This window comes from Salvelinus alpinus, chromosome 23, assembly GCF_045679555.1.
Source record: "Salvelinus alpinus chromosome 23, SLU_Salpinus.1, whole genome shotgun sequence".
Taxonomy (NCBI): Eukaryota; Metazoa; Chordata; class Actinopteri; order Salmoniformes; family Salmonidae; genus Salvelinus; species Salvelinus alpinus.
This window is the reverse complement of record NC_092108.1, coordinates 6,981,233-7,009,001: the sequence shown is the minus strand read 5'-3', so window position 1 is coordinate 7,009,001 and position 27,769 is coordinate 6,981,233. Positions and strand designations below refer to the sequence as shown.

The 27,769-nt window shown below is 42.1% G+C and overlaps 1 protein-coding gene across 1 annotated transcript; it reads left to right on the top strand.

Annotated features, from left to right (window-relative positions):
* LOC139550127 (myosin heavy chain, fast skeletal muscle-like) lies at positions 1 to 26,481 on the top strand. Its single transcript, XM_071360772.1, has 40 exons — positions 1 to 47; positions 180 to 407; positions 761 to 907; positions 2,197 to 2,353; positions 4,520 to 4,547; positions 4,755 to 4,863; positions 4,978 to 5,070; positions 5,281 to 5,341; positions 5,604 to 5,702; positions 6,351 to 6,454; positions 6,831 to 6,969; positions 9,322 to 9,440; positions 9,609 to 9,758; positions 9,853 to 10,023; positions 10,226 to 10,529; positions 11,769 to 11,833; positions 11,927 to 12,014; positions 12,126 to 12,243; positions 14,088 to 14,211; positions 14,461 to 14,597; positions 15,302 to 15,557; positions 15,766 to 16,008; positions 16,178 to 16,354; positions 16,444 to 16,589; positions 16,777 to 16,867; positions 17,148 to 17,537; positions 17,659 to 17,785; positions 17,995 to 18,113; positions 18,263 to 18,459; positions 18,556 to 18,739; positions 18,876 to 19,041; positions 19,333 to 19,457; positions 19,629 to 19,937; positions 20,160 to 20,363; positions 20,466 to 20,591; positions 20,740 to 20,910; positions 22,848 to 22,952; positions 23,150 to 23,245; positions 25,591 to 25,722; positions 26,368 to 26,481. Exons 2-40 carry the CDS (start codon positions 192 to 194, stop codon positions 26,386 to 26,388), a joined length of 5,814 nt encoding a protein of 1,937 aa, XP_071216873.1. The 5' UTR covers positions 1 to 47; positions 180 to 191; the 3' UTR covers positions 26,389 to 26,481.
* Positions 26,482 to 27,769: the final 1,288 nt, after the last annotated feature.

Below are 27,769 nucleotides of genomic sequence, written 5' to 3'. Positions count from 1 at the left end.
GGGTCCTCCAAGAAGTAGAAATTCATCTGTAGGAGGGGAAAACGAAGGTGAGACATGGTTTGAATCTTCATATAAAAATGATAAGAATATTCTGTGAGGGGTACCGCTGATCTAACTCTGTTGACTGTGGAGGAAGCACCACAGAGTCACTCTAGATTCTTGTTTAATCTGTTTCCTAGTAATCCGTCACCATGAGTACGGACGCGGAGATGCAAATCTATGGCAAGGCTGCCTTGTACCTTCGTAAGCCTGAGAGGGAGAGGATGGAGGCACAAGCCGCACCCTTTGATTCAAAGAATGCCTGCTATGTGACAGATGTCAAGGAGCTGTACCTAAAGGGTTTGGTCACTGCCAGGGGCGATGGAAAGTGTACTGTGACAGTCACAAAACCTGACGGGACTAAGGAGGTAAGCCTGATCTGAAAAGTATTCAAGTTAAAGTTTGTGGAATTACTCTATTTCTTGAAAAAACATCTTTAAAATGATCAAAAACAAACAATATGAAAATCAGTAACAAAAGACAGATTAGTATTTTTTTTGTATAAACAGAATATAACCTTCAAGCACGCCATTTTTCTTACTGCTATTTAAAAATGGCATGAATGATTGATATTGATTAGTCAAGAATATCCATGTGTGTGTCAATGGGTGATAACAGAGTAGTTGGATTAAATGGCAGTACGCATTTGAACTAATGAGCAAAACGTGTTCAGTCATGTCCAGTTTGATCTGTGTGTCATGTAGATTTCTGACTGTTTCAGGAAGGAAAAGAGTTCAAAGAAGCAGACATCTATCAGATGAACCCCCCTAAGTACGACAAGATTGAGGACATGGCCATGATGACCTACCTGAATGAAGCCTCTGTGTTGTATAACCTCAAAGAGCGTTATGCAGCATGGATGATCTATGTAAGAAACCTGCATAAACATACACACACATACATCAACATAAGAAATACACACATACAGTACTACACGTACAGTAAATGACCATAAGAAATTCACACTTCCAGTACTACACATACAGTAAATGACCATAAGAAATTCACACTTCCTGTACTACACATACAGTAAATGACCATAAGAAATTCACACTTCCAGTACTACACATACAGTAAATGACCATAAGAAATTCACACTTCCTGTACTACACATACAGTAAATGACCATAAGAAATTCACACTTCCTGTACTACACATACAGTAAATGACCATAAGAAATTCACACTTCCTGTACTACACATACAGTAAATGACCATAAGAAATTCACACTTCCTGTACTACACATACAGTAAATGACCATAAGAAATACACACTTTGCTCCAAAAGTGACATATTTTGGGGATTTGAAATTGTACAATGACTATGACGTTAAAGTGCTGACTGTCCGCTTTAATTTGAGAGTATTTTCATGAATATCGGGTGAACTGTTTGGAAATTACAGCACTTTTTGTACATAGTCCCCTCATTTTAGGGGACCAAAAGTATTGGGACAAATTCACTTATGTATATTAAAGTAGTAAAAAGTTAATTATTTGGTCCCATATTCTTAGCGTGCTATGATTAAATCAACATTGTTGTTAGATGCATTTGCTGTTTGTTTTGGTTATGTTTCAGATTATTTTGTGGCCCAAATCAAATTAATGGTAAATAATGTATTGTATCATTTTGGAGTCGCTTATTATAAATAAGATTTGAATATGTTTCCAAATACTTCTACATTAACGTGAATTCTACTATGATTACGGATAATCTTGAATAAATCGTGAATAATGATGAGTGAGAAAGTTACAGACGCACAAATATCACACCCCCCCAAAAAATGCTAACCTCGCCTGTTATTGTGATGGTGAGAGGTTAGCATGTCTTGGGGGTATGCTAACCTCCCCTGTTATTGTAATGGTGAGAGTTTAGCATGTCTTGGGGGTATGCTAACCTCCCCTGTTATTGTAATGGTGAGGGGTTAGCATGTCTTGGAGTTATGCTAATCTCCCCTGTTATTGTAATGGTGAGAGGTTAGCATGTCTTGGAGGTATGCTAACCTCCCCTGTTATTGTAATGGTGAGCGGTTAGCATATCTTGGGGGTATGCTAACCTCCCCTGTTATTGTAATAGGGAGAGGTTAGCATGTCTTGGGGCTATGATAAAAGTAATTCTGATTTACTAATCCCCGAATTCAATTGAATCCCTTTCATCCAGACCTACTCTGGGCTCTTCTGTGCCACGGTGAACCCCTACAAGTGGCTCCCCGTGTACGACGAAGAGGTTGTCAACGCCTACAGAGGGAAGAAGAGGATGGAGGCTCCACCCCATATCTTCTCCGTCTCTGACAACGCCTTTCAGTTCATGATGATTGGTACGAGCTCTCATGGGTGGATGGATGGATGGATGAATAGACGGATGGAGGGAGGGAGGGAGGGAGGGAGGGAGGGAGGGAATCTACTGTTTTCTCATGTCTGTTAGTTTGCTGGGAATTTCATTAGTCTCCAATTGTAAAATGTTCCAAAATGAAATTCATGATGATGCTATGAATTAGAGGTCGACCGATTATGATTTTTCAACGCCGATACCGATACCGATTATTGGAGGACCAAAAAAGCGGATACCGATTAATCGGACGATTTTTATTTATTTATTTATTTGTAATAATGACAATTACAACAATACTGAATGAACACTTTTATTATAACTTAATATAATACATCAATAAAATCAATTTAGCCTCAAATAAATAATGAAACATGTTAAATTTGGTTTAAATAATGCAAAAACAAAGTGTTGGAGAAGAAAGTAAAAGTGCAATATGTGCCATGTAAAAAAGCTAACGTTTAAGTTCCTTGTTCAGAACATGAGAACATATGAAAGCTGGTGGTTCCTTTTAACATGAGTCTTCAATATTCCCAGGTAAGAAGTTTTAGGTTGTAGTTATTATAGGAATTATAGAACTATTTCTCTCTATACCATTTGTATTTCATATACCTTTGACTATTGCATGTTCTTCAAGGCACTTTAGTATTGCCAGTGTAACAGTCTAGCTTCCGTCCCTCTCCTCGCCCCTACCTGGGCTCGAACCAAGAACACATCGAAAACAGCCACCCTCGAAGCATCATTATCCATTGCTCCACAAATGTCGCGGCCTCTGCAAGGGGAACAACTACTTCAAGGTCTCAGAGCGAGTGCCGTCACCGATTGAAACGCTATTAGCTAGCCATTTTACATCGGTTACACCAGCCTAATCTCGGGAGTTGATAGGCTTGAAGTCATAAACAGCTCAATGCTTGAAGCACAACAAAGAGCTGCTGGCAAACGCACGAAAGTGCTGTTTGAAAGAATGCTTACGAGCCAGCTGCTGCCTACCAACGCTCAGTCAGACTGCTCTATCAAATATCAAATCATAGACTTAATTATAACTTAATAACACACAGAAATACAAGCCTTAGGTTATTAATATGGTCAAATCCGGAAACTATCATTTCGAAAACAAAATGTTTATTCTTTCAGTGAAATACGGAACCGTTCCGTATTTTATCTAACGGGTGGCATCCCTAAGTCTAAATTTTGCTGTTACATTGTACAACCTTTAATGTTATGTCATAATTATGTACAATTCTGGCAAATTAATTACGGTCTATGTAAGGAATAAATGGTCTTCACACAGTTCGCAACGAGCCAGGCGGCCCAAACTGCTGCATGTACCCTGAATCTGCTTGCACGGAACGCAAGAGAAGTAACACAATTTCACTAGTTAAAAGAAAGTCATGTTAGCAGGCAATATTAACTATATATGCAGGTTTAAAAATATATACTTGTGTATTGATTTTAAAGAAAGGCATTGATGTTTATGGTGAGGTACACATTGGTGCAACGACAGTGCTTTTTTCATGAATGTGCTTGTTAAATCATCACCCGTTTGGAGAAGTAGGTTGTGATTCGATGAGAAATTAACAAGCACCGCATCAATTATATGCAACGCAGGACACGCTAGATAAACTAGTAATATCATCAACCATGTGTAGTTAACTAGTGATTATGTTAAGGTTGATTGTTTTTAATAAGATAAGTTTAATGCTAGCTAGCAACTTACCTCGGCTTCTTGCTGCCCTCGCGTAACAGGTAGTCAGCCTGCCACGCAGGCTCCTCGTGGAGTGCAATGTAAGGCAGGTGGTTAGAGCGTTGGACTAGTAACCGGAAGGTTGCAAGATCGAATCCCCGAGCTGACAAGGTAAAAATCTGTCGTTCTGCCCCTGAACAAGACAGTTAACCCCCTGTTCCTAGGCCGTCATCGAAAATAAGAATTTGTACTTAACTGACTTGCCTTGTTAAATAAAGGTAAAATAAATAATTAAATAAAAACCAACCACAATCGGTGTCCAAAAGTGCCGATTACAGATTGATATGAAAACTTGAAATCGGCCCTAATTAATCGGCCATTCCGATTAATTGGTCGACCTCTACTATGAATGCAATAATGTACCCATAATGTTGCAGGAGTATGATGAGCAATATGTTTTTTTGGTTACAGATAAGGAGAACCAGTCCGTCCTGATTACGTAAGTTTTTATAAAATACATGACATTAAGAATGACCCCTGGATTAGGCTGTGGTGCAATAATACATCAATGAGTGGGAATATTTGTTAATTCATTACTTCTGTTAGAAAACAGGTCAACAGTGTATTTCTCAACCATATTTCTTATTGAACGCCAATCTGACACAATCTGTGACTAAAACCCCTCTTTCTCTGTCATATTAACCAGTGGAGAATCCGGTGCAGGAAAGACTGTCAACACCAAGCGTGTCATCCAGTACTTCGCCACCATCGCAGTATCTGGTGCCAAGAAGGAAGTAGACCCCAGCAAAATGCAGGTAGGTTGTGCCTTTTCAGTTTGGTGGGCTGTGTAAACTTTTTTTTGCAACGGTGAATCCCGTTTCAAGAAAGGGTTAACCAGTTTCTAAGCAACTTGTGTTTTTCTCAATCAGGGGTCTCTTGAGGATCAGATCATTGCAGCTAACCCTCTGCTGGAGTCTTATGGTAATGCCAAGACAGTGAGGAACGACAACTCGTCCCGCTTTGTAAGTATGAAGGACATACTGTGGAAGTGACCTTACATTGGGAAAAACATTTCAGTAGTTCCTTATAGTTATAACAGTCCAACAAACTAACATTTCAGTAGTTCCTTATAGTTAAAACAGTCCAACAAACTAACATTTCAAGTGGTCTATCAAAGTCAAATGTTTGAATTATTTTGTAGACATATTTCTAACCCCCATGCTCTACTACAGGGTAAATTCATCAGAATTCACTTCCAAGCAGGCAAACTGGCTAAAGCTGATATTGAGACCTGTGAGTTGGTTTTGATTGTTTCTCAATGCTTTCTTTAATTCACACAGAATATTTTAGGAGATCATATCATCACATGTAATGTTCTCATGTTCTCTCTCTCTCTCTCTCTCTCTCTCTCTCTCTCTCTCCCTCTCTCTCTCTCTCTCTCTCTCTCTCTCTCTCTCTCTCTCTCTCTCTCTCTCTCTCTCTCTCTCTCTCTCTCTCTCTCTCTCTCTCTCTCTCTCTCTCTCTTTCTCACTCTGTCTCTCTCTTTGTCTCTCAGACCTGCTGGAGAAGTCCAGAGTGTCCTTCCAGCTCCCCGATGAGAGAGGCTACCACATCTTCTACCAGATGATGACAGGCCACAAACCTGAGCTAGTTGGTAAGGCAGAGTAGAGGTTAGGGGGAAATTATCCCCATCCCCATCTGGGAAATCTTCTCCAGCATCACCCCAACATCAACATTATGTGAAAATTGTGCATTTCTATGTTTTGTACTAAAACATATAGAGGAAGTGTTTCCAATGACATCATCAACCAATTAGTAGACAACTCGTAGATTCAAATCACATGATGCACATCAATGATGTCATTGGAGACAATTGTCTTCCTCCTTTTTTAACTACAAAACAAACACGCCATTTTCATTTTTGTTGATGTTGAGGTGGTGCTTCATTTTCGTTTGAGGTGATGAGGAAGGAAGATACTGAGATTATAAATATTTTAGACATTTCTCAAAAAAAAAAAATCATAGTCCACACTATTAACACTATTACAATGAGTACATCCAAGAAAACAAGACATCTAGACATGGGTCAGGTCTTAATATATCTTTCATGGGAAAGACCTATCAAGTAATGCACTGTGATGCACTACTCTAGGAGCCTCAGTCCAGTCTTTTGATGCTATTTATTATATACTACATATATCCCTGAGTCCATCGACTGACTAAAGGAGGGAGAGATACCGTAAAGGTAGGACAGTGGAATTCTACGAGATTTAACTGAGAAGCCGTTCTCCGTTGTCCACAGAAATGACGCTCATCACCACCAACCCCTACGACTATCCTATGATCAGCCAAGGTCAGATCACTGTGGCCAGCATCAACGACAAGGAAGAGCTGGATGCCACAGACGTGAGTTATACAAAGGGTTAACCAAACTCTAGACATGGAACGGGTAGGAACATTGTGCAATTCCAACTTGGTGACAGCTGGGCACCTTTGAGTTAGTTAAACATGTGTCTCAAGGCACTCGTCATGCCTCCACACTTCACCTTTAGGTAAAGTAAGACATCCACAAGAGAGTGGCACTAAATGTCCTGTGGAACTGTGTAAAACTGCTTTTGTGCTGCCACACAATAGTGTTGGCCAAAAGTAATCATGTGGAACAGAAAAGCCAGTAAATTCTATCTATCCCATTTGTTCTGGAGTGAGCACAGAACTGTAGTGTACTGTAACTGAGCAAACTACTGTTGAGTTCATCACTGTTATACTTCCTCTCTAATTCCAGGATGCCATTACAATCCTGGGCTTCACTAATGATGAGAAGATGGCCATCTACAAGTTGACAGGAGCTGTAATGCATCATGGCAACTTGAAATTCAAGCAGAAACAGCGTGAGGAGCAGGCCGAACCAGACAGCACAGAGGGTGAGTCACACTCATAGATATACAGTTGAAGTCGGAAGTTTACATACACTTAGATTGGAGTCATTAAAACTTGTTTTTCAACCACTCCACACAATTCATGTTAACAAACTATAGTTTTGGCAAGTCGGTTAGGACATCTACTTTGTGCATGACACAAGTCATTTTTCCAACAATTGTTTACAGACAGATTATTTCACTGTATCACAATTCCAGTGGGTCAGAAGTTTACATACACTAAGTTGACTGTACCTTTAAACAGCTTGGAAAATTCCAGAACATTATGTCATGGCTTTAGAAGCGTCTGATTGGCTAATTGACATCATTTGAGTCAATTGGAGGTGTACCTGTGGATGTATTTCAAGGCCTACCTTCAAACTCAGTGCCTCTTTGCTTGACATCATGGGAAAATCAAAACAAATCAGCCAAGACCTCAGAAAAAAATTGTAGACCTCCACAAGTCTGGTTCATCCTTGGGAGCAATTTCCAAATGTCTGAAGGTACCAAGTTCATCTGTACAAACAATAGTACGCAAGTATTAACACCATGAGACCACGCAGCCATCATACCGCTCAGGAAGGAGACGCATTCTGTCTACTAGAAACTAACGTACTTTGGTGCAAAAAGTGCAAATCAACCCCAGAACAACAGCAAATGACCTTGTGAAGATGCTGGAGGAAACAGGCACAAAAGTATCTATATTCACAGAAAAACAAGTCTTATATTGACATAACCCCAAAGGCCGCTCAGCAAGGAAGAAGCCACTGCTCCAAAACAGCCATAAAAAAGCCAGACTATGGTTTGCAACTGTACATAGGGACAAAGATCATACTTTTTGGAGTATCTGGTCTGATTACCACTGCTGGCTTGCTTCTGAAGCTAAGCAGGGTTGGTCCTGGTCAGTCCCTGGATGGGGTACCAGGTGCTGCTGGAAGTGGTGTTGGAGGGCCAGTAGGAGGCACTCTTTCCTCTGGTCTAAACAAAGATCCCAATGCCCCAGGGCAGTGATTGGGGACACTGCTCTGTGTAGGGTGCCGTCTTTCGGATGGGACGTTAAACGGGTGTCCTGACTCTCTGAGGTCATTAAAGATCCCATGGCACTTATCGTAAGAGTAGGGGTGTTAACCCCGGTGTCCTGGCTAAATTCCCAATCTGGCCCTCAACCATCACGGTCACCTAATAATCCCCAGTTTACAATTGGCTCATTCATCCCCCTCCTCTCCCCTGTAACTATTCCCCAGGTCGTTGCTGCAAATGAGAACGTGTTCTCAGTCAACTTACCTGGTAAAATAACGGTAAAATAAAAAAATAAATAAAAAAAATGAAACAAAAATAAAACTGTTTGGCCATAATGACCATCGTTATGTTTGGAGGAAAAAGGAGGACGCTTGCAAGCCGAAGAACACCATCCCAGCTGTGAAGCACGGGGGTGGCAGCATCATGTTGTGGGGGTGCTTTGCTGCACTTCACAAAATAGATGGCATCATGGGGGAGGAAAATTATGTGGATATATTGAAGCAACATCTCAAGACATCAGTCAGGAAGTTAAAGCTTGGATGCAAATGGGTCTTCTAAATGGACAATGACTCCAAGCATATTTGCAAAGTTGTGGCAAAATGGTTTAAGGACAACGAAGTCAAGGTATTGGAGTGGCCATCACAAAGCCCTGGCCTCAAGCCTATTGAAAATGTGTGGGCAGAACGGAAAAAGCGTGTTCGAGGAAGGAGGCCTACAAATCTGACCCAGTCACACCAGCTCTGTCAGGAGGAATGGGCCAAAATTCACTCAACTTATTGTGGGTAGCTTGTGGAAGGCTACCCGAGACATTTGACCCAAGTTAAACAATTTAAAGGCAATGCTACCAAATACTAATTTAGTGTATGTAAACTTCTGACCCACTGGGAATGTGATGAAAGAAATAAAAGCTGAAATAAATCATTCTCTCTACTATTATTCTGACATTTTACATTCTTAAAATAAAGTGGTGATCCTAACTGACCTAAGACAGGGAATTTTTACTAGGATTAAATGTCAGGAAATGTGAAAAACTGAGTTTAAATGTATTTGGCTGAGGTGTATGTAAACTTCCGACTTCAACTGTACAATGTGTAAAGCGTTAGTCCCATTCCCCAAAGTATAAATAGAAATGGTAAAACAGACAGTACCACATGAACGTCAGGTAGGAGATACATGATGGAGTCTAAATTCCAACCTCCACAAATTATTTGAAACAATGGTTGAGGATGAAATTCAAAACTTATCCCACAAAAGAGTTGGACAAACTATTTTGTCAGTGTAACATCAGAAACAAGCGATCTGAGTGCCTGAGTCTGTTGATGTTGGTTCTATCTCCAGTGGCTGATAAAATCGGCTACCTGCTGGGCCTGAACTCAGCTGAGTTGCTGAAAAGTCTGTGCTACCCCAGAGTGAAGGTTGGCAACGAGTACGTGACCAAGGGACAGACTGTGCCTCAGGTAAGGTAGTCAAACCAGTGTCAACCACTTTCTGAGCACCGGAATTCTGTTGGGGAAGAGTGCATAGCTTTTTCTTTTTACAGTACTTTTGTTTTTCCAAGCGCTTATCACCTCATTACTAGACATGATCAATATCTCATGTATTCATTTGAGGTATTATCTTTGCAGGTTTATAATGCAGTCATGGCTCTGGCCAAGTCCATCTATGAGAGGATGTTCTTGTGGATGGTCATCCGTATCAACGAGATGTTGGACACCAAGAACCCAAGGCAGTTCTATATCGGTGTGCTCGACATTGCCGGGTTTGAGATCTTTGATGTGAGTATGAGACCAGAACAAGACAATTAGTTGGGATTGAGAGGGATTACAGCCTTGTACGATGAAATTATCACTTTTGAAATTCCTTCAACAGTACAACAGCATGGAGCAACTGTGCATCAACTTCACCAATGAGAAACTGCAACAGTTTTTCAACCACACCATGTTCGTCCTGGAGCAAGAGGAGTACAAGAAGGAGGGAATTGTCTGGGCCTTCATTGACTTCGGCATGGACTTGGCTGCCTGCATTGAGCTTATTGAGAAGGTAAGCTGTCTGTGAGGATTTATAATGGACCACAACAGCAAAGATCATGGCGAGTGATGTGTGATATATTATCACAGAGGTACAACGTATCTGACGATTGAGAACTTAATATGTCTCCATATATGTGACCCTAAAGGAATAGAATCCTATAATAGCATGTTTGCTAAAGGAATAAATGTCTCTTAAATCTCTTTTCGTAAAGCCATTGGGCATCTTCTCCATCCTTGAAGAGGAGTGCATGTTCCCCAAGGCTTCAGACACTACCTTCAAGAACAAGTTGAACGACCAGCATCTTGGCAAAACCAAGGCATATGAGAAGCCCAAACCTGCCAAAGGCAAGGCAGAGGCCCACTTCTCTCTCGTACACTACGCCGGCACTGTGGACTACAACATCACTGGCTGGCTGGAGAAGAACAAGGACCCCCTGAACGAATCAGTTCTTCTGATGTATGGGAAGGCCTCAGTCAAACTGTTGGCTGCCCTGTACCCTGCTGCCCCACCTGAGGGTAAGACTAGCATCACGTCAAAATATTTAACTAAGTACCAGTTACAACTCAGACCCACATTTTCCTTAAAGGAATATTTCAGGATTTTGGCAATGATACCCTTTATATACTTCCCCAAAGTCAGATGAACTTGTGGATACCATTTCTATGTCTCTGTGTCCAGTAAGAAGGAAGTTAGTTATGTTTCTTATCTATCCTGCTGCCTAGCTACTTTAACATAACTATAGACCCAGTCGGTATTAGATAGAACGTCACCGCCCCACCCGCCTGTGGGGAAAACAACATATGGTTACCTAGGTTACCCCATTGGCTCAAAGTAAACACTTGGCCTTCTTCAAACTAAATTTACATTTTGTCTGCTTGTGTTAGTCAATTACAAAACACCATTTATGCAAAGTACAACATGTGTAAAGATTTATTTTCAACATTGCCTGCTCCAGAGTGTTCTGACTACTTAAAATAATGTAATATTGTAGGGCTTCCCTCATGCCCCTTTTCATGACGTTGCTAGCAGCCACATGAGTGAGTGGATGCTAGTTAGCTACCAACCTAGACCAACAATACAAAAACAGACTATACAGCCTCTGGTAGTGAGTGGTGTTACAAAACAGACTTTACTGAACTAGTGAAATGTCTTACGGGTGATTAAATGTTTTCCACACACGAAGCTACGTGTAGCCTAATTGGACACCAGGTCCCCACATTTCCCACACCGTATAGCCAGAAACCACAAGGCTCTTCTTGCAGGATCTATTTCCCTGTGGGAGCATTGTGAACCATCCAGGTCTGGATTTTTGACCTGGTTACAACACGGGAAGCTTTTCGGGATGTTTTGTTATTTCTGTATAACAAAAGATTTTACACCGGGGATCAATGGGATGTTTATTTTTGTTTTCCCCAATTTGTGGGTGTGGTCGATGGGGAATTCAGTATTATTACGTTTATATTGACTGACGATATGTACATATCTACCTCAATGACCTTGTACCCCTGCACATGGACTCGTGTATATAGCCAAGTTATTGTTACTCATTGTGTATTTCTACACGTAACTTTTTCTATATTTTTCTCTCTGCATTGTTGGGAAGGGTTCACTGTTGGTCTACAACTGTTGTTTAAGAAGCATGTGACAAACACAATTTGATTTGACTTTGAACGTATCACTATTTCTCAGGGTTATTCAGATAAGAGTGTTTATCGAGTTTATAGTTATCTTTTACTTTTCCCTCATTTGAACAGATACAACCAAGAAAGGAGGCAAGAAGAAGGGTGGTTCTATGCAGACTGTGTCCTCCCAGTTCAGGGTGAGCTTTTGAAATGTGGATATTCAGTCCTTCAAAAGGAGCCTTGACGATGATAAATTATTTCTGAGGAAATGGTTTGTAACCCTCTTACAGGAGAACTTGGGCAAGCTGATGACCAACTTGAGGAGCACTCATCCTCACTTTGTGCGCTGCCTGATCCCCAACGAGTCAAAGACTCCAGGTGTATATTGAGTTAAATAGGACATCTTATCAGTACAGTATCACTAACCTTAACCATCTGAATCTTTAACCTGTTTATGAATATTAAAATAGACTTGGTTTGTTTTACCAGGTCTGATGCAGAACTTCCTGGTTATCCACCAGCTCAGGTGTAATGGTGTTCTGGAGGGTATCAGGATCTGCAGGAAGGGCTTCCCCAGCAGAATCATCTATGCTGACTTCAAGCAGAGGTACATGCATACAAACACTAATGCACACACTCACACACACACACACACACACACACACACACACACACACACACACACACACACACACACACACACACACACACACACACACACACACACACACACACACACACACACACACACACACACACACACACACACACACACACACACACACACACACACACACACACACACACACACACAATTTCTGCTCCAAGTGTTTCCCGGCATCAGAATAGGCTCAGGGATTGACATTAACTTTTTTAGCAACTTATCCTACTTCGGACAAGCAGGACTGATTTTTATTTATCCAAAGGGCTCAAGTCACTTAAAAAAGAATCTGTGAAACCATGGGCCAAAAAGGTGACTGGAAGCTGTGTTGTATGATGATGCAAGGAACCACTGAGTGCTGTGTTGTATGATGATGCGAGGAACCACTGAGAGCTGTGTTGTATGATGATGCGAGGAACCACTGAGAGCTGTGTTGTATGATGATGCGAGGAACCACTGAGAGCTGTGTTGTATGATGATGCGAGGAACCACTGAGAGCTGTGTTGTATGATGATGCAAGGAACCACTGAGAGCTGTGTTGTATGATGATGCGAGGAACCACTGAGAGCTGTGTTGTATGATGATGCGAGGAACCACTGAGAGCTGTGTTGTATGATGATGCGAGGAACCACTGAGAGCTGTGCTGTATGATGATGCAAGGAACCACTGCACCATTGCCATTGCTGGTCTCTGATCCCATGTATTATATCTCCTGGCAATGTGGCCATGAGCAAGGCACTTAACCCACAACAACTGACAGGAAACAGTGGAGATCTTGACAGCATAGGAGTTACTTGTCAATTAGGCTTTTCTAATAATATTTTATTTACGCTGTCTGAATTACATTGCCAGTATTGAATAGAGGAGAGCCCAGCTTTTCCAACGGTGTCAGAATAATTTCTCAAAACCCCATTTTTAGCACTTGAGGAAAAACAGGAGTATGCAGCATTGGTTTCTGCACACCCGTATCAACTGCGTGTTACCATTTACGTTTATACGGTATTGACGGTGGAACGCTTTTTAGGATATCAGACATGACAATTGACATTAATACATGGTAAGATTAGGAGGCAATGATTAGGGGGCAGTGATTAGGAGGCAGTGATTAGGAGGCAGTGATTAGGAGACAGTGATTAGGAGGCAGTGATTAGGAGACAGTGATTAGGAGGCAGTGATTAGGAGGCAGTGATTAGGAGACAGTGATTAGGAGGCAGTGATTAGGAAGCAGTGATTAGGAGGCAGTGATTAGGAAGCAGTGATTAGGAGGCAGTGATTAGGAGGCAGTGATTAGGAAGCAGTGATTAGGAGGCAGTGATTAGGAGGCAGTGATTAGGAGGCAGTGATTAGGAGGCAGGGATTAGGAGACAGGGATTAGGAGACAGGGATTAGGAGACAGGGATTAGGAGACAGGGTGCCCCCCGGTGATGCGTTGGGCAGATCCCAGCACCCTCTGGAGAGCCCTGCGGTTGCGGGCGGTGCAGTTGCAAACGGTACGGTTGCCATACCAGGCGGTGATACAGCCCGACTGGATGCTCTTAGTGCGCAACCCATATACCTCAGTGTGCACAACAAATCGCATCCAGAGGACACTTCGATCAAATTCTACTGAGTAGTCTAAATGCTTGATATTGTGATCTTTTTCAATTCTCCATTCTGACAACTTAAATCTATAATCTGCTTGTCCCCCCAAAAATGTACTTGCCCCGGACAAGTGCCCTGAGGATTACCATTTACGTCATTTAACCAACCTATTGCAACTTGACACGTGTTAAAAATGTCTCCTCATTCAGGTATAAAGTACTGAATGCCAGTGTCATCCCAGAGGGCCAGTTCATGGACAACAAGAAGGCTTCTGAGAAGCTGCTTGGGTCCATTGATATAAATCACGAGGATTATAAATTTGGACACACCAAGGTCAGTCAAATATCCCCAGCCATGGCTGACAACAAAACACAACAACAAAAATGTAAACCACAATGTAACTAATGGAGTATAAAAGGTGGAAAAACATTGTAGTGTATTTGTTTTGTTTTTCAAAGTCAAACATGACTAATAATATAGAAGAAAAACTAAATCAGTCTACTGGTGTTGTTCCCCTCTTTTGATTCAACCCTTTCTATGTGTTACCACTGTGGTTCCATTGACCATGTTAACCTGTGTCAGGTGTTCTTCAAAGCCGGTCTGCTGGGTGTCCTGGAGGAGATGAGAGATGAGAAGCTAGCAGCTCTGGTCGGCATGGTCCAGGCTCTCAGCCGTGGATTCCTCATGAGGAAAGAGTTCACCAAGATGATGGAGAGGAGGTGAGAAATAGTAGACATTTTGGCAAAGCTTTCTGTGAACCACCTGTATGTAATGCATTATGATTACATACTGTATATGATGTGAGTTGATCAAAATGAGAAACAAAGTTTGGAAAGCTGTTCAATTTTCCTTTAAATTTGTGCCTCATGAACTTAGCATAACCTGTCAGTCCTTAAATCAAGAACGGTGTCTATGAATTTACGAAGGGTTGGGCAATTCCATGGAAACGGAAACTCCGACTTTTAACTTTAAAAATGTATGTCAAACAAAAAACGTTCTCAAAATTTAACAAGCCATACTAATATATGCACAATGACGGCTTTCAAGAATGTATACAGCAAATAAAACATGTAAAATGTACTTGAAAAACTGTGCCTTTGCAAATTTTGGTAATAGAATTACCGTAAAATCTAATTTCGTTTTATTCTGGTAACTAACTTTGTATTTGCACAGTTCTTCCTGTGAATGTGTTTTTGTAAAATGTGTCCTTGTGCATAGAGTTGTATGGTTTCTTCAACTTTGAAATCAATAGTTTTCGTTTAGTAAATATTTTAAAGTGAAAAACCTTCCATTATCATGCCTGGTTACAACTGTATACCAAAAGTGGGACGGGGCTCCATTTTTTAAAATTCTTTGATTCCTAGAATGTATCTTTAAAAAAGCATGTCACTCACCATGCCACTCTATCCTTTTTGTCGACCAGAGAGGCCATCTTCTCCATCCAGTACAACATCCGCTCATTCATGAATGTGAAAACCTGGCCATGGATGAAGTTGTACTTCAAGATCAAGCCCCTGCTGAAGAGTGCTGAGACTGAGAAGGAGCTGGCCAACATGAAGGAGAACTATGAGAAGATGAAGACAGACCTGGCCAAGGCTCTGGCCAAGAAGAAGGAGTTGGAGGAGAAGATGGTGTCCCTGCTGCAAGAGAAAAATGACCTGGCACTCCAAGTCACATCTGTGAGTGAGCAACAACCGTCAAAGGGAACATTTACAAACACACGCACACACACTGTGAAAGAAGTATGTGGCTAACTCACACATTTTAATAGCCCATGAATATATTTAATCCATTTATATTGATTTGCTCTGATCTATAACTAAATGAAGTCTATATTTTGATACACAAAGTGAGGCCTCTGAGTTTTTTCTCCTGTTCTGAAACCAGGAAGGTGAGAATCTGAACGATGCCGAGGAAAGGTGCGAGGGGCTCATCAAGAGCAAGATCCAGCTGGAGGCCAAACTCAAAGAGACAACTGAGAGGCTGGAGGATGAGGAGGAGATGAATGCTGAGTTGACTGCCAAGAAGAGGAAGCTGGAGGATGAGTGCTCTGAGCTGAAGAAGGACATTGATGACTTGGAGCTCACCCTAGCCAAAGTGGAGAAGGAGAAGCACGCCACTGAAAACAAGGTCTCGTGTTTTTACCAGAGACAGTCTAACCACCAAACAATAATCAACTCAAAATATAGCTAAACAGAAATGGAATTCAAGTCGTATTGGGTGCAGGAATATATATCAAACTAAATCTCTCCTTTATGGTGAAGAGCCAAAAGACTAATTTTAGTTTGGGGGTTTTCAGGTTAAAAACCTGACGGAGGAGATGGCGTCTTTGGATGAGAGTGTTGCCAAGCTGACCAAGGAGAAGAAAGCCCTCCAAGAGGCCCACCAGCAGACACTGGACGACCTGCAGTCAGAGGAGGACAAAGTCAACACTCTGACCAAGGCCAAGACCAAGCTGGAACAGCAAGTGGACGACGTGAGTTTGAAATTTTGGCCATGATAGTACGTGAGATGGTATTATCTTCAGTTGTTAAGATTTGAACAATATGTGTTTTTATCTTATAGCTTGAGGGTTCTCTGGAGCAAGAGAAGAAGCTCCGTATGGACCTTGAGAGAGCCAAGAGAAAGCTGGAGGGAGATCTGAAACTGGCCCAGGAGTCCATAATGGACCTGGAGAATGACAAGCAGCAGTCTGATGAGAAAATCAAGAAGTAAACACAAACAAATGACGACAGTATTACATGCTATATTGATTAAAATAATAGTTGTTCTTGACTAATTCTTGTAATTATGAATGACCATTTGCATGTGATTCTTAAAAGCTAACTGAATGGCATGATACTCTCTCTTTACACTATCAAACCAAAACTCTGCAATCTACGTGTTTGTGATTCTTAGAAAGGAGTTTGAGACCAGCCAGCTCCTCAGCAAGGTTGAGGATGAACAGTCTCTGGGAGCTCAGTTGCAGAAGAAGATCAAGGAACTCCAGGTACAGTACAGGATCTCAGCTCCAGTACAGGAAAGCCCACACCTGAATCATTTCCTTCATTTCCTGAAAACAATTAATCTGGTAGCATACATTTTTCCTGGTGCTTCTTACTGTTGCTTCTAACTATTGTAAAGATGGTGCTTCTTACCGTTGTGGTTTTGGTTCCTGCATGGGAAACTTTCTACTGAATATATTAGTGGAACTGGCTTAGTATGAACACATTAAATTGTTTCATCTGCATTGTAGTGTTCATCCCCCCTGCTCCTGCCCCCTGGTCTAGGCCCGTATTGAGGAGCTGGAGGAGGAAATTGAAGCTGAGCGTTCTGCCAGGGCCAAGGTTGAGAAGCAGAGGGCCGATCTCTCCAGGGAACTTGAGGAGATCAGCGAGAGGCTGGAGGAGGCCGGAGGCGCCACTGCTGCTCAGATTGAGATGAACAAGAAGCGTGAGGCTGAGTTCCAGAAGCTGCGTCGTGATCTTGAAGAGTCCACCCTGCAGCATGAGGCCACAGCCGCCGCTCTGCGCAAGAAGCAGGCCGACAGTGTGGCTGAGCTCGGGGAGCAGATCGACAACCTGCAGCGTGTCAAGCAGAAGCTGGAGAAGGAGAAGAGCGAGTACAAGATGGAGATTGATGACCTCTCCAGCAACATGGAGGCCGTCGCCAAGGCTAAGGTGAGTAGTGATGTTTTGATCAAGCAGTGTTGAGGAGGGTCATCTACATTACCATTCAAGAGAGCTGAAGGTGACAGGAGTCCCATATATAAAGTAATGATGGAACATGTTTCACTAACAGGGCAATCTGGAGAAGATGTGTCGTACTCTTGAGGACCAGCTGAGTGAGCTCAAGACTAAGAATGATGAGAATGTTCGCCAGGTCAACGACATCAGCGGACAGAGGGCCAGACTCCTGACAGAAAACGGTACCATCCTCAACAATGAACAACAAACTGATGCTTTCCTTCAGTAAAACACAATAACGTGTTGGGGGCTATATCCAGATAGTCCAGTCCACAATAGTTTCTAGTGTAATATTCACCACATAACATTGCCCTACGATACCTAAAAAAATACATTTTCAATCTTAGGAGGTCAGAGACCCCATTAACGAGATTTCCCTCTATCCCTGCAGGTGAGTTTGGACGCCAGCTGGAGGAGAAGGAATCCCTGGTGTCTCAGCTGACCAGAGGAAAACAGGCCTTCATCCAACAGGTTGAGGAGCTGAAGAGGCAGATTGAGGAGGAGGTCAAGGTAAGGGACACAAAACGGATACCACCGACCACAGAGTTTATAGCCATATCTTCATATAGACGGTGACTACGCCATCCTCAGAGACTTCTACTGTCATTTGTTTTACTATCTCTCTAATATCTCTTTGTCTTTCTCTTTCTCTCTCACAGGCTAAAAACGCCCTGGCCCACGGTGTCCAGTCTGCCCGCCATGACTGTGACCTCCTGAGAGAGCAGTTTGAGGAGGAGCAGGAGGCCAAGGCAGAGCTGCAACGTGGTATGTCCAAAGCAAACAGTGAGGTGGCTCAGTGGAGGACTAAGTATGAAACTGATGCCATCCAGCGCACAGAGGAGCTGGAGGAGGCCAAGTGAGTCACACGCAACAGCAAAAACACAAATATAGCGTGTGGATGGTGAGGGTCCATATATATTGTAACATTCCTATACCCTCTGTCGTCCAATAGGAAAAAGCTGGCCCAGCGTCTGCAGGACGCCGAGGAAACCATTGAGGCGACCAACTCCAAGTGCGCATCCCTGGAGAAGACCAAGCAGAGGCTGCAGGGAGAGGTGGAGGACCTCATGATTGACGTTGAGAGAGCCAACGCAATGGCCGCCAACCTAGACAAGAAGCAGAGGAACTTTGACAAGGTGAAAATAAATAAACCTCACGCTAGGTTGACATTTTCTGTCTGCTATATGATCAGTTGTGGTATAATTGTAGCATTTTTCTGATTCAAAACTCTTCATCAATTACTTGTAATGAAAATCTCATGGATTCCTCTAGGTCCTGGCAGAGTGGAAGCAGAAGTATGAGGAGGGTCAGGCTGAGCTGGAAGGAGCTCAGAAGGAGGCTCGCTCTATGAGCACTGAACTCTTCAAGATGAAGAACTCGTACGAGGAGGCTCTGGATCATCTGGAGACTCTGAAGAGAGAGAACAAGAACCTGCAACGTGAGCATTTGACAGCAGTTTTACGTGGCTCATGTTTGAGTAGGGTTTTGAAAATGTAGGAAACTGTAACCATCAATTTCTATTACACCATTTTAGAATGGTATAAAATATCAGTTTTTGAACCTGTAATTTGAAAAACCCAAGGAAGCAGGAGCAATTAGATTTTCAAGACCATATGAACTACTGAGTAAATAATGGATTCATTATTATGATTCAATGTCAGCTTCAGTGCGTTGGGATATCTTCTGAAAATCTCCCAAGTCTAAACTGCTCCTGTGTTTGTGTGTGCAGAGGAGATCTCTGACCTGACTGAGCAGATCGGAGAGAATGGCAAGAGCATCCATGAGTTGGAGAAGGCCAAGAAGACCGTGGAGACAGAGAAGTCTGAGATCCAGACCGCTCTGGAGGAGGCTGAGGTACAAACTGCCGCTGTTTGATGGGAAAAGCAGTGTAACAATAGCCAATGCCAGCTACATTACAATGCTCCCTGTATTGGTGTTTATTGTAGTTATATATATTTAGTTCCTCGTGTTATTCACATCCAAATGTATTGAACACAATTTACCCAACTTCTTCTCTTTGTCCAGGGAACACTGGAGCACGAGGAATCCAAGATTCTGCGTGTGCAGCTGGAGCTGAATCAGATCAAGGGTGAGGTGGACAGGAAGATCGCTGAGAAGGACGAGGAGATGGAGCAGATCAAGAGGAACAGCCAAAGGATGGTCGACTCCATGCAGAGCACCCTGGACTCTGAGGTCAGGAGCAGGAATGACGCCCTGAGGGTGAAGAAGAAGATGGAGGGAGACCTGAACGAGATGGAGGTCCAGCTGAGCCACTCCAATAGGCAGGCCGCTGAAGCCCAGAAACAGCTGAGGAACGTCCAGGGACTGCTCAAGGTAAAGGGACTGGGATATCAGGCTCAAAGATCTGAACATGGGGAGGGATTTGTTTGTGAATCTGTAGAAAAGAATACAACAGAAGAATTGAATAGTGTTGACTAATATACTGTAGAAAGGTAGGGATATTGGGGAAATTCTTACCAATGAACAGTTCTATCACCAATCCTATCGCCTCTACCTCCACAAGTCCTAATGAACCCATGTCATGTTGAACCCCAGGATGCCCAATTGCACCTTGATGACGCTGTCCGTGTCTCAGAGGACATGAAGGAGCAGGTAGCCATGGTGGAGCGCAGGAACGGTCTGATGGTGGCTGAAATTGAGGAGCTGAGAGTTGCTCTGGAGCAGACTGAGAGAGGCCGCAAAGTGGCTGAGACTGAGCTGGTAGACGCCAGCGAGCGAGTTGGACTGCTACACTCCCAGGTACGGCTCTAAGCCATTTCTCATTCAACTCAACCAAGCATACCCTGTCTGCCTTGTAAGTTCTCTTGAGATTCAAACAAAGGGTTTTGTTTCATCCTCCAGAACACCAGCCTTCTGAACACCAAGAAGAAGCTGGAGACTGACCTGGTGCAGGTGCAGGGAGAGGTGGAGGACATCGTCCAGGAGGCTAGAAATGCAGAGGATAAGGCCAAGAAGGCCATCACTGACGTGAGTCTTTATGATCTATTGAATTACATCCACTTGATTTGTCACCAAGGGCCAATGGTAGCTGGGCTGGTTTACAACAACAAAGATCTCAGAGGGACGTTATGATTGGTGCCAGTTGGTAAATAAATTAAACACACTACCATTCCAGGCGGCCATGATGGCTGAGGAGCTGAAGAAGGAGCAGGACACCAGCTCTCACCTGGAGAGGATGAAGAAGAACCTGGAGATCACAGTCAAGGACCTACAGCACCGCTTGGATGAGGCTGAGAACCTGGCCATGAAGGGAGGCAAGAAGCAGCTCCAGAAACTGGAGTCCAGGGTGAGTTGACAGCAGAATGGATTAGGGTGGATTATGTCTTGCATAGCCATACTTCGAAATCACATTGTCGTCACACCTCCTTTGGAGGTCTGGATAATTTTGTATTAGCCGAAACGCCTAGAATGGAAGCTCCAATTTTATTGGATGTTACATTTCCAGAACCCTCCCCCCAAATGAAGGCATTACAACTCCTTTGAACACTCTCTGCCCAAGCAAGTAATTTGATTGTTTTGGCGCGTTAGTGAGGCGTCACTGATTTACACCAGGTTTCCACCCTTTTTTTAGCAACTTCATGCCATTTTTATCAGGCTTTCCGATTCGGGAAGTCTGGTTCTCAATGAGGCTAGGGTGGATTGAAAGACTGATTGCTGGAAATGTATTTGGTTATATACAGTGCATTCGGGAAAGTTTTGCAGAACCCTTTACTTTAACATTTTGTTACGTTACAACTCTAAAAGGGATTCAATATTTTTTTCATCATCAATCTACACACAATACCCCATAATGACATCACAATACCCCATAATGACAAAGAAAAAACTGGTTTTTAGAAATGTTTGCTAATTTATTATAAATAAAAAAGCTGAAATATCACATTTACATAAGTATTCAGAACCTTTACTCAGTACTTTGTTGAAGCACCTTTGGAGCGGTTACAGCCTCAAGTCTTCTTGGGTATGACGCTACAAGCTTGGCACACCTGTATTTGTGGAGTTTCTCCCATTCTTCTCTGCAGATCCTCTCAAGCTCTGTCAGGTTGGATGGGGAGCATCGCTGCACAGCTATTGTCAGGTCTCTCCAGAGATGTTCGATCGGGTTCAAGTCCGTGCTCTGGCTGGGCCACTCAAGGACATTCAGAGACTTGTCCCGAAGCCACTCCTGCATTGTCTTGGCTGTGTGCTTAGGGTCGTTGTCCTTTTGGAAATCCTGAGCGCTCTGGAGAAGGTTTTCATCAAGGATCTCTCTATACGTGGTCCCGTGTGGCTCAGTTGGTAGAGCATGGCGCTTGCAACGCCAGGGTTGTGGGTTCATTCCCCACGGGGGGACCAGGATGAATATGTATGAACTTTCCAATTTGTAAGTCGCTCTGGATAAGAGCGTCTGCTAAATGACTAAAATGTAAATGTAATACTTTGCTCTGTTCATCTTACCCTGACTAGTCTCCCAGTCCCTGCAGCTGAAAAACCTCTCCACATCATGATGCTGCCACACCATGCTTAACCGTAGGGATGGTGCCAGGTTTCCTCCAGATGTGACGCTTGGCATTCAGGCCAAAGAGTTCAATCTTGGTTTCATCAGACCAGAGAATCTCATGGCACTGCCAACTGTGGGACCTTATTTGGACAGGTGTATGACTTTGCAAATCACGTCCAATCAATTGAATTTACCACCGGTGGATTCCAATCAAGATGTAGAAACATCTCAAGGATGATCAATGGAAAGAGGATGCAGCTGAGCTCAATTTCGAGTCTTATAGCGAAGGGTCTGAATACTTAAGTAAATAAGATATTTATGTTTAGCTTTTTAATACATTTGCAAACAGTTCAAATAACCTGTTTTCACTTTGTCATTATGGGGTATTGTGATGTCATTATGGGGTATTGTAATGTCATGATGCGGTATTGTGTGTAGATTGATGAGGATAAAATAAGGCTTTAACGTAACTAAATGTGGAAAAAAGGAAAAGGGTCTGAATACTTTCCGAATCCACTGTAAAAATACACAGGACCATTGACTTTCTGTCAATAACCCATCTAGATCATGAAAATCTGTTATCATTACAATGAAAATTGATGAAAATTGTAAAAGTATATAGGAACAGACAACAATTTTGCCTCCTTGACTGAGTAGAAGAATCGACCTCTGTTTAACAAAGATTTGTTATATCTGATTTCACCCCCTCAAACAAATGCCTACGTTCATTTCTTCCACACAAGGTGCGTGAGCTCGAGACTGAGGTGGAGGCCGAGCAGAGAAGAGGTGCAGACGCAGTCAAGGGAGTCCGCAAGTATGAGCGCAGAGTCAAGGAGCTCACTTACCAGGTAGGAGAAATCGCCTTCTTCAAACACTTCCCACTGGGCACACTGGTTAAATCGTTTCCACGTCATTTCAATGAAAATACGTTGAACCAACGTGAAATAGATGTTGAATTGATGCCTTTGCCCAGTGGGTTGACACAAACACAGACAGGTTTGTGCATACAACTATGGGGCATTGATTATTTGATCTTGTCCCACAGACTGAGGAGGATAAAAAGAACGTTGTCCGACTTCAGGACCTGGTAGATAAGCTGCAGATGAAAGTGAAAGCCTACAAGAGACAGGCTGAGGAAGCGGTGAGCAAGTCAAATACTCTCGAAGCACACTTTCAAAAACACATTATTTCCCGAGTAGACATTACAAGTTGAAGAAAGTGTTTGCTACTGCACATCAGCCACCAATGACTCAATTGATAGTGCAAGTAATTGCTGAAGAAATTATGCACATTTCTGAGTTACTCCTATGTCTATGTTTTATCAACTTGAAGGAGGGGGACTAGTCTAGTGGTCGTGCTGGATCACATACAGCTTTTTATTTAAGTATTCACCCCGCTTGGATTTCCCCCCCACATTTTGTTGTGTTACAAAGTGGGATTGAAATAGTTATTTTTTGGGGGGGGGGGGGTCACAAACTCTCCATAATGTCAAAGCGAAAAGATGCCAAACAAAAAACATTGATTTATAAAGTTTAACATAGCATACAACTCTATGCACAATTACTATTTTTAACAATTTACACAATAAAACATTTTAAAAAATACACATTTACTGGACAAACTGTGCAGATGCAAAGTTTGGTAAGAGAATTACGGTAAAATGTCCATCAGTTTAAATCCGTTTAATTCGGTCCATTTGATTTCAATCAACTTTTGATTTGAACATAACTTGCCATACATATTTGCCCATGGTAGAAGTGGTCAGAAAGTTACTTTTTGGAACTGAATGTCAAAACATTATGGAGATAGAGGTATTCAAAGTTGACCTATTTTGACCCCACTACCATGAGACAGCCATGTGTTTTCCTCATTGGAAAAGATAAACGGTTGAGTTTTGATATCATTGGAAAGCTTACAAACTATTATATAATTTGTATGGTGTATCAATACACCCAGTCAATACAAAGATACAGAAGTCCTTCTTAACTCAGTTGCCGAAGAGGAAGGAAACCGCTCAGGTATTTCACCATGAGGCCAATGGTGATTTTAAAACAGTTACAGACTTTAATGGCTGTGATAGGAGAAAACTAGATGGATCAAAAATATTGTAGTTAATCCACAATACTAATATAATTGACAGAGTGAAAAGAAGGAAGCCAGTACACAATATTCCTAAACCTGCTTCCTGTTTGCAACAAAGGCACTAAAGTAAAACTGCAAAAAATGTAGCAAAGGAATCAACTTTTTTTCCGGAATAAAAAGTGTTAGGTTTGGGGCAAATCAAACCCAACACATCACTGAGTACCACTCTCCATATTGTCAAGCATGATGGTGGCAGCGTCATGTTATTGATATGCTTGTCAACGACAAGGGCGAGGGAGATTTTTTCAGGGGGAAAAAATGGAATGGAGCTAAGCACAGGCACAATCATAGAGGGAAAAACTGATTCAGTCCTGCTTTCCACCAGACACTGGGAGACAAATTTACCTTTCAGCAAGACAACCTAAAACATAAGGTCAAATCTACACTGTAGTCGCTTCCCAAGAAGACAGTGAACATTCCTAAGTGGCCTAGTTACAGTTTTGATAAATATTTGCTTAAAACATCTATTGTGAGACTTGAAAATGACTGTCAAAATGACCAACAACTAAATTGACAGAGCTTGAATAATTTTTTGAAGAATAATAGGTAAATATTGCACAATTCAGATGTGCAAAGCTCTTATAGACTTAGGATAGCCAAAAAATACTCTAATTGTAATTGTTGCCAAATGAATTTGTTTATAGCATGTCTTGACTCAGGGGAGTGAATACTTATCGAGTCAAGATATAGTGTTTTATTTTTCAATCATTCTTAAAAGATGTTCCATCACATATATAATCAAATATATAATCATAAAAGTTCATTTACAAAATATACCCCAAAACGCAATTATGTCATTCATTTGGAATGGATAACATTGCTTTGTTCATCATCAACAATAATTCACATATTTGCCAGTTTTATGTACAATTAATTAACACTTTGTGTGATGATCCTTTCTCCTTCTCCTTTCCAAGACAGTTTGAAGAATATTTCTCGATAAATAATGTAATGAGAAATCATACCACATAATGAAAACAAATCAAAATGTTAGCAGTTGAACTGAAAAAAACAGATTCCATATGGTTTTGCATATGTTCCAGACAATTTTGTGTAGATCGTTGACAATTGTTTTAAATTTTAAACCATTTTAATAACACTTTGTAAAACAAAATTTGAAGGTCGGTGAATACTTACAATAGGCACTGGAGGCAGTGGTTTGATGCCCAGTTACACCACTCACCTTCTCTGCTGTATCATCTATCTCCATATATACAGTGCAATCCTAAATCTGTCAATAAAAAAACTTTAAAATACCTTTAAAAAAAATCATATTAATTTTCTACCTGAAGTTTCAAACTTTGAATGCTGAAGTAGTGCTCTCCCTCTCTGTTCCTCACACAGGAGGAACAAGCCAACGGCCACATGTCTAAGTTCCGGAAGGTTCAGCATGAACTGGAGGAGGCTGAGGAGCGTGCTGACATCGCTGAGACTCAAGTCAACAAGCTCAGAGCCAAGACCCGCGACACTGGAAAGGTACAGTACTGCTGTTAAACCTACACCTGACTCATGCTCAGATATGACCACATCAATACCACCTATGATTCGGTCTTCACAGAAGTCAATAAATCCTCTTACACTCAATGAAACGTATTTAAGATACACTATATACACAAAAGTATGTGGACACCCCTTCAAATTAGTGGATTTGGTTATTTCAGCCACACCAGTTGCTGCCAGGTGTAGAAAATCCATGCACAAAGCCATGCAATCTCCATAGACAAACATTGGCAAAACTGAGGATCTCAGTGACTTTCAACGTGGCACAGTCATAGGATGCCACCTTTCCAACAAGTTAGTTTGTCAAATGTCTGCCCTGCTAGATCTGCCCTGGTCAACTTTAAGTGCTGTTATTGTGAAGTGGCAACGTTCTAAGAGCAACAACGGCTCAGCCGCAAAGTGGTAGGCCACACAAGCTCACACGTAGTGTGTAAAAAAATATTCTGTCTTTGGTTGCAACACTCACTACCAAGTTCCAAACTGCCTCTGGAAGAAACGTCAGAACAAGAACTGTTCGTCGGGAGCTTCATGAAATGGAGTGTCCACATACTTTTGAATATATAGAGTATATATTGCATGTTCATTGTTAATACTGATCCTTTATTTTCTTTCCTCTTACAGGGAAAAGAAGTTGCTGAATAAACAAGATCAAAGTCTTATATCATTTTCCTGTGTTGCATAAAATATGATTTTCATGGTGAAAATGATTGTTGATTAAAAACGTGTAGGCCTACATACCCCTTGTGACGGTGGACTTATTACTCAGCAAACAGTTTTTGATACCATAAAAATATTGTAATTTGTACCATGTTGTATTCTGGGATTCCAACAGCAACAAAGCGGGCACCCCAACAAAGGGGTCATTTTTTGGGGGGTGTGGGATGAGCTGTGGGATGAGGCTGGAGAAATGTAAACCACTTTCAAATTCATAGACAGCTATGGATTCAAGGACTTACCATCCATAAATCAAAATGATCGTTTGACAGTGAGAGTAATTTGCCTATTCCTAGTCAATTTGACAACAACAGATTTGCTGGCCCAAGTCAATTTGACAAAAAGACGTGCTCTGTTGTTTTGTTGTTACATGTAGTACCTTTAAAGTTATGAACAGCAGCTTATGTCCCAAATGTTCTACCATAAGAAGGTGCTATCCTAAAGTGCTATAGCATAGGCTATTCTCAATCAGAGCTTTATGAGAGATAGAACAACCACTATTATTTATTTACTATTATTTTATGAGGCAAATATAGCAGCTATTATCCATTTCTGAGGACGGTAGACTGCTTCTATCCAGCCCATGTTGTATAACCTAAAAGCCAATTTATGCTTGATCAGAAAATGGGGTTGGAGGGCTCTTATATGGAGGGTGTGATGCAATTGCGGAGCCTCCGGACGTATGCAGAGGTCAAATTGAGCTCCATAGTCGCCTTGCGACTCCCAAATGTCTTAACAATGCTGAAGGGCTCTGTATAGCTCCGCATTGACGTGATTGGTTGACGGTAGCTGGGACAACAGTTCCTGAATAAACACAAACACACTTCCTTGACAACTTCCTTCACAACAGCTCTGCGCTGCTCTGCGAAGCGCAATAAGTATGAATGTCCTGACTTCTGCAGAGGCTGTATCACCGTAAATGCTGTCAGACTGTTCCTCATCACTGTCACTAATCCATCATGTGTACGCCACACAGGCATTGGGAGAATCTCAATGGCATACCTCTCGTGTCCTCTCGCCTCGCTTCCTTCTCAAAAACCCATTGGAGGGGCCTCCTCTGGCTTTCATATCCAATGGGTTTAGAGAAGGAGGCGAAGTGAGAGGGCGCGAGGAGAAGGAAATTGAGATTCTCCCAGACACACACACACACACACACACACACACACACACACACACACACACACACACACACACACACACACACACACACACACACACACACACACACACACACACACACACACACACACACACACACACACACACATACAAACCTGTTCCATACTGAAGCCCCTCCACCAGAAAGGAG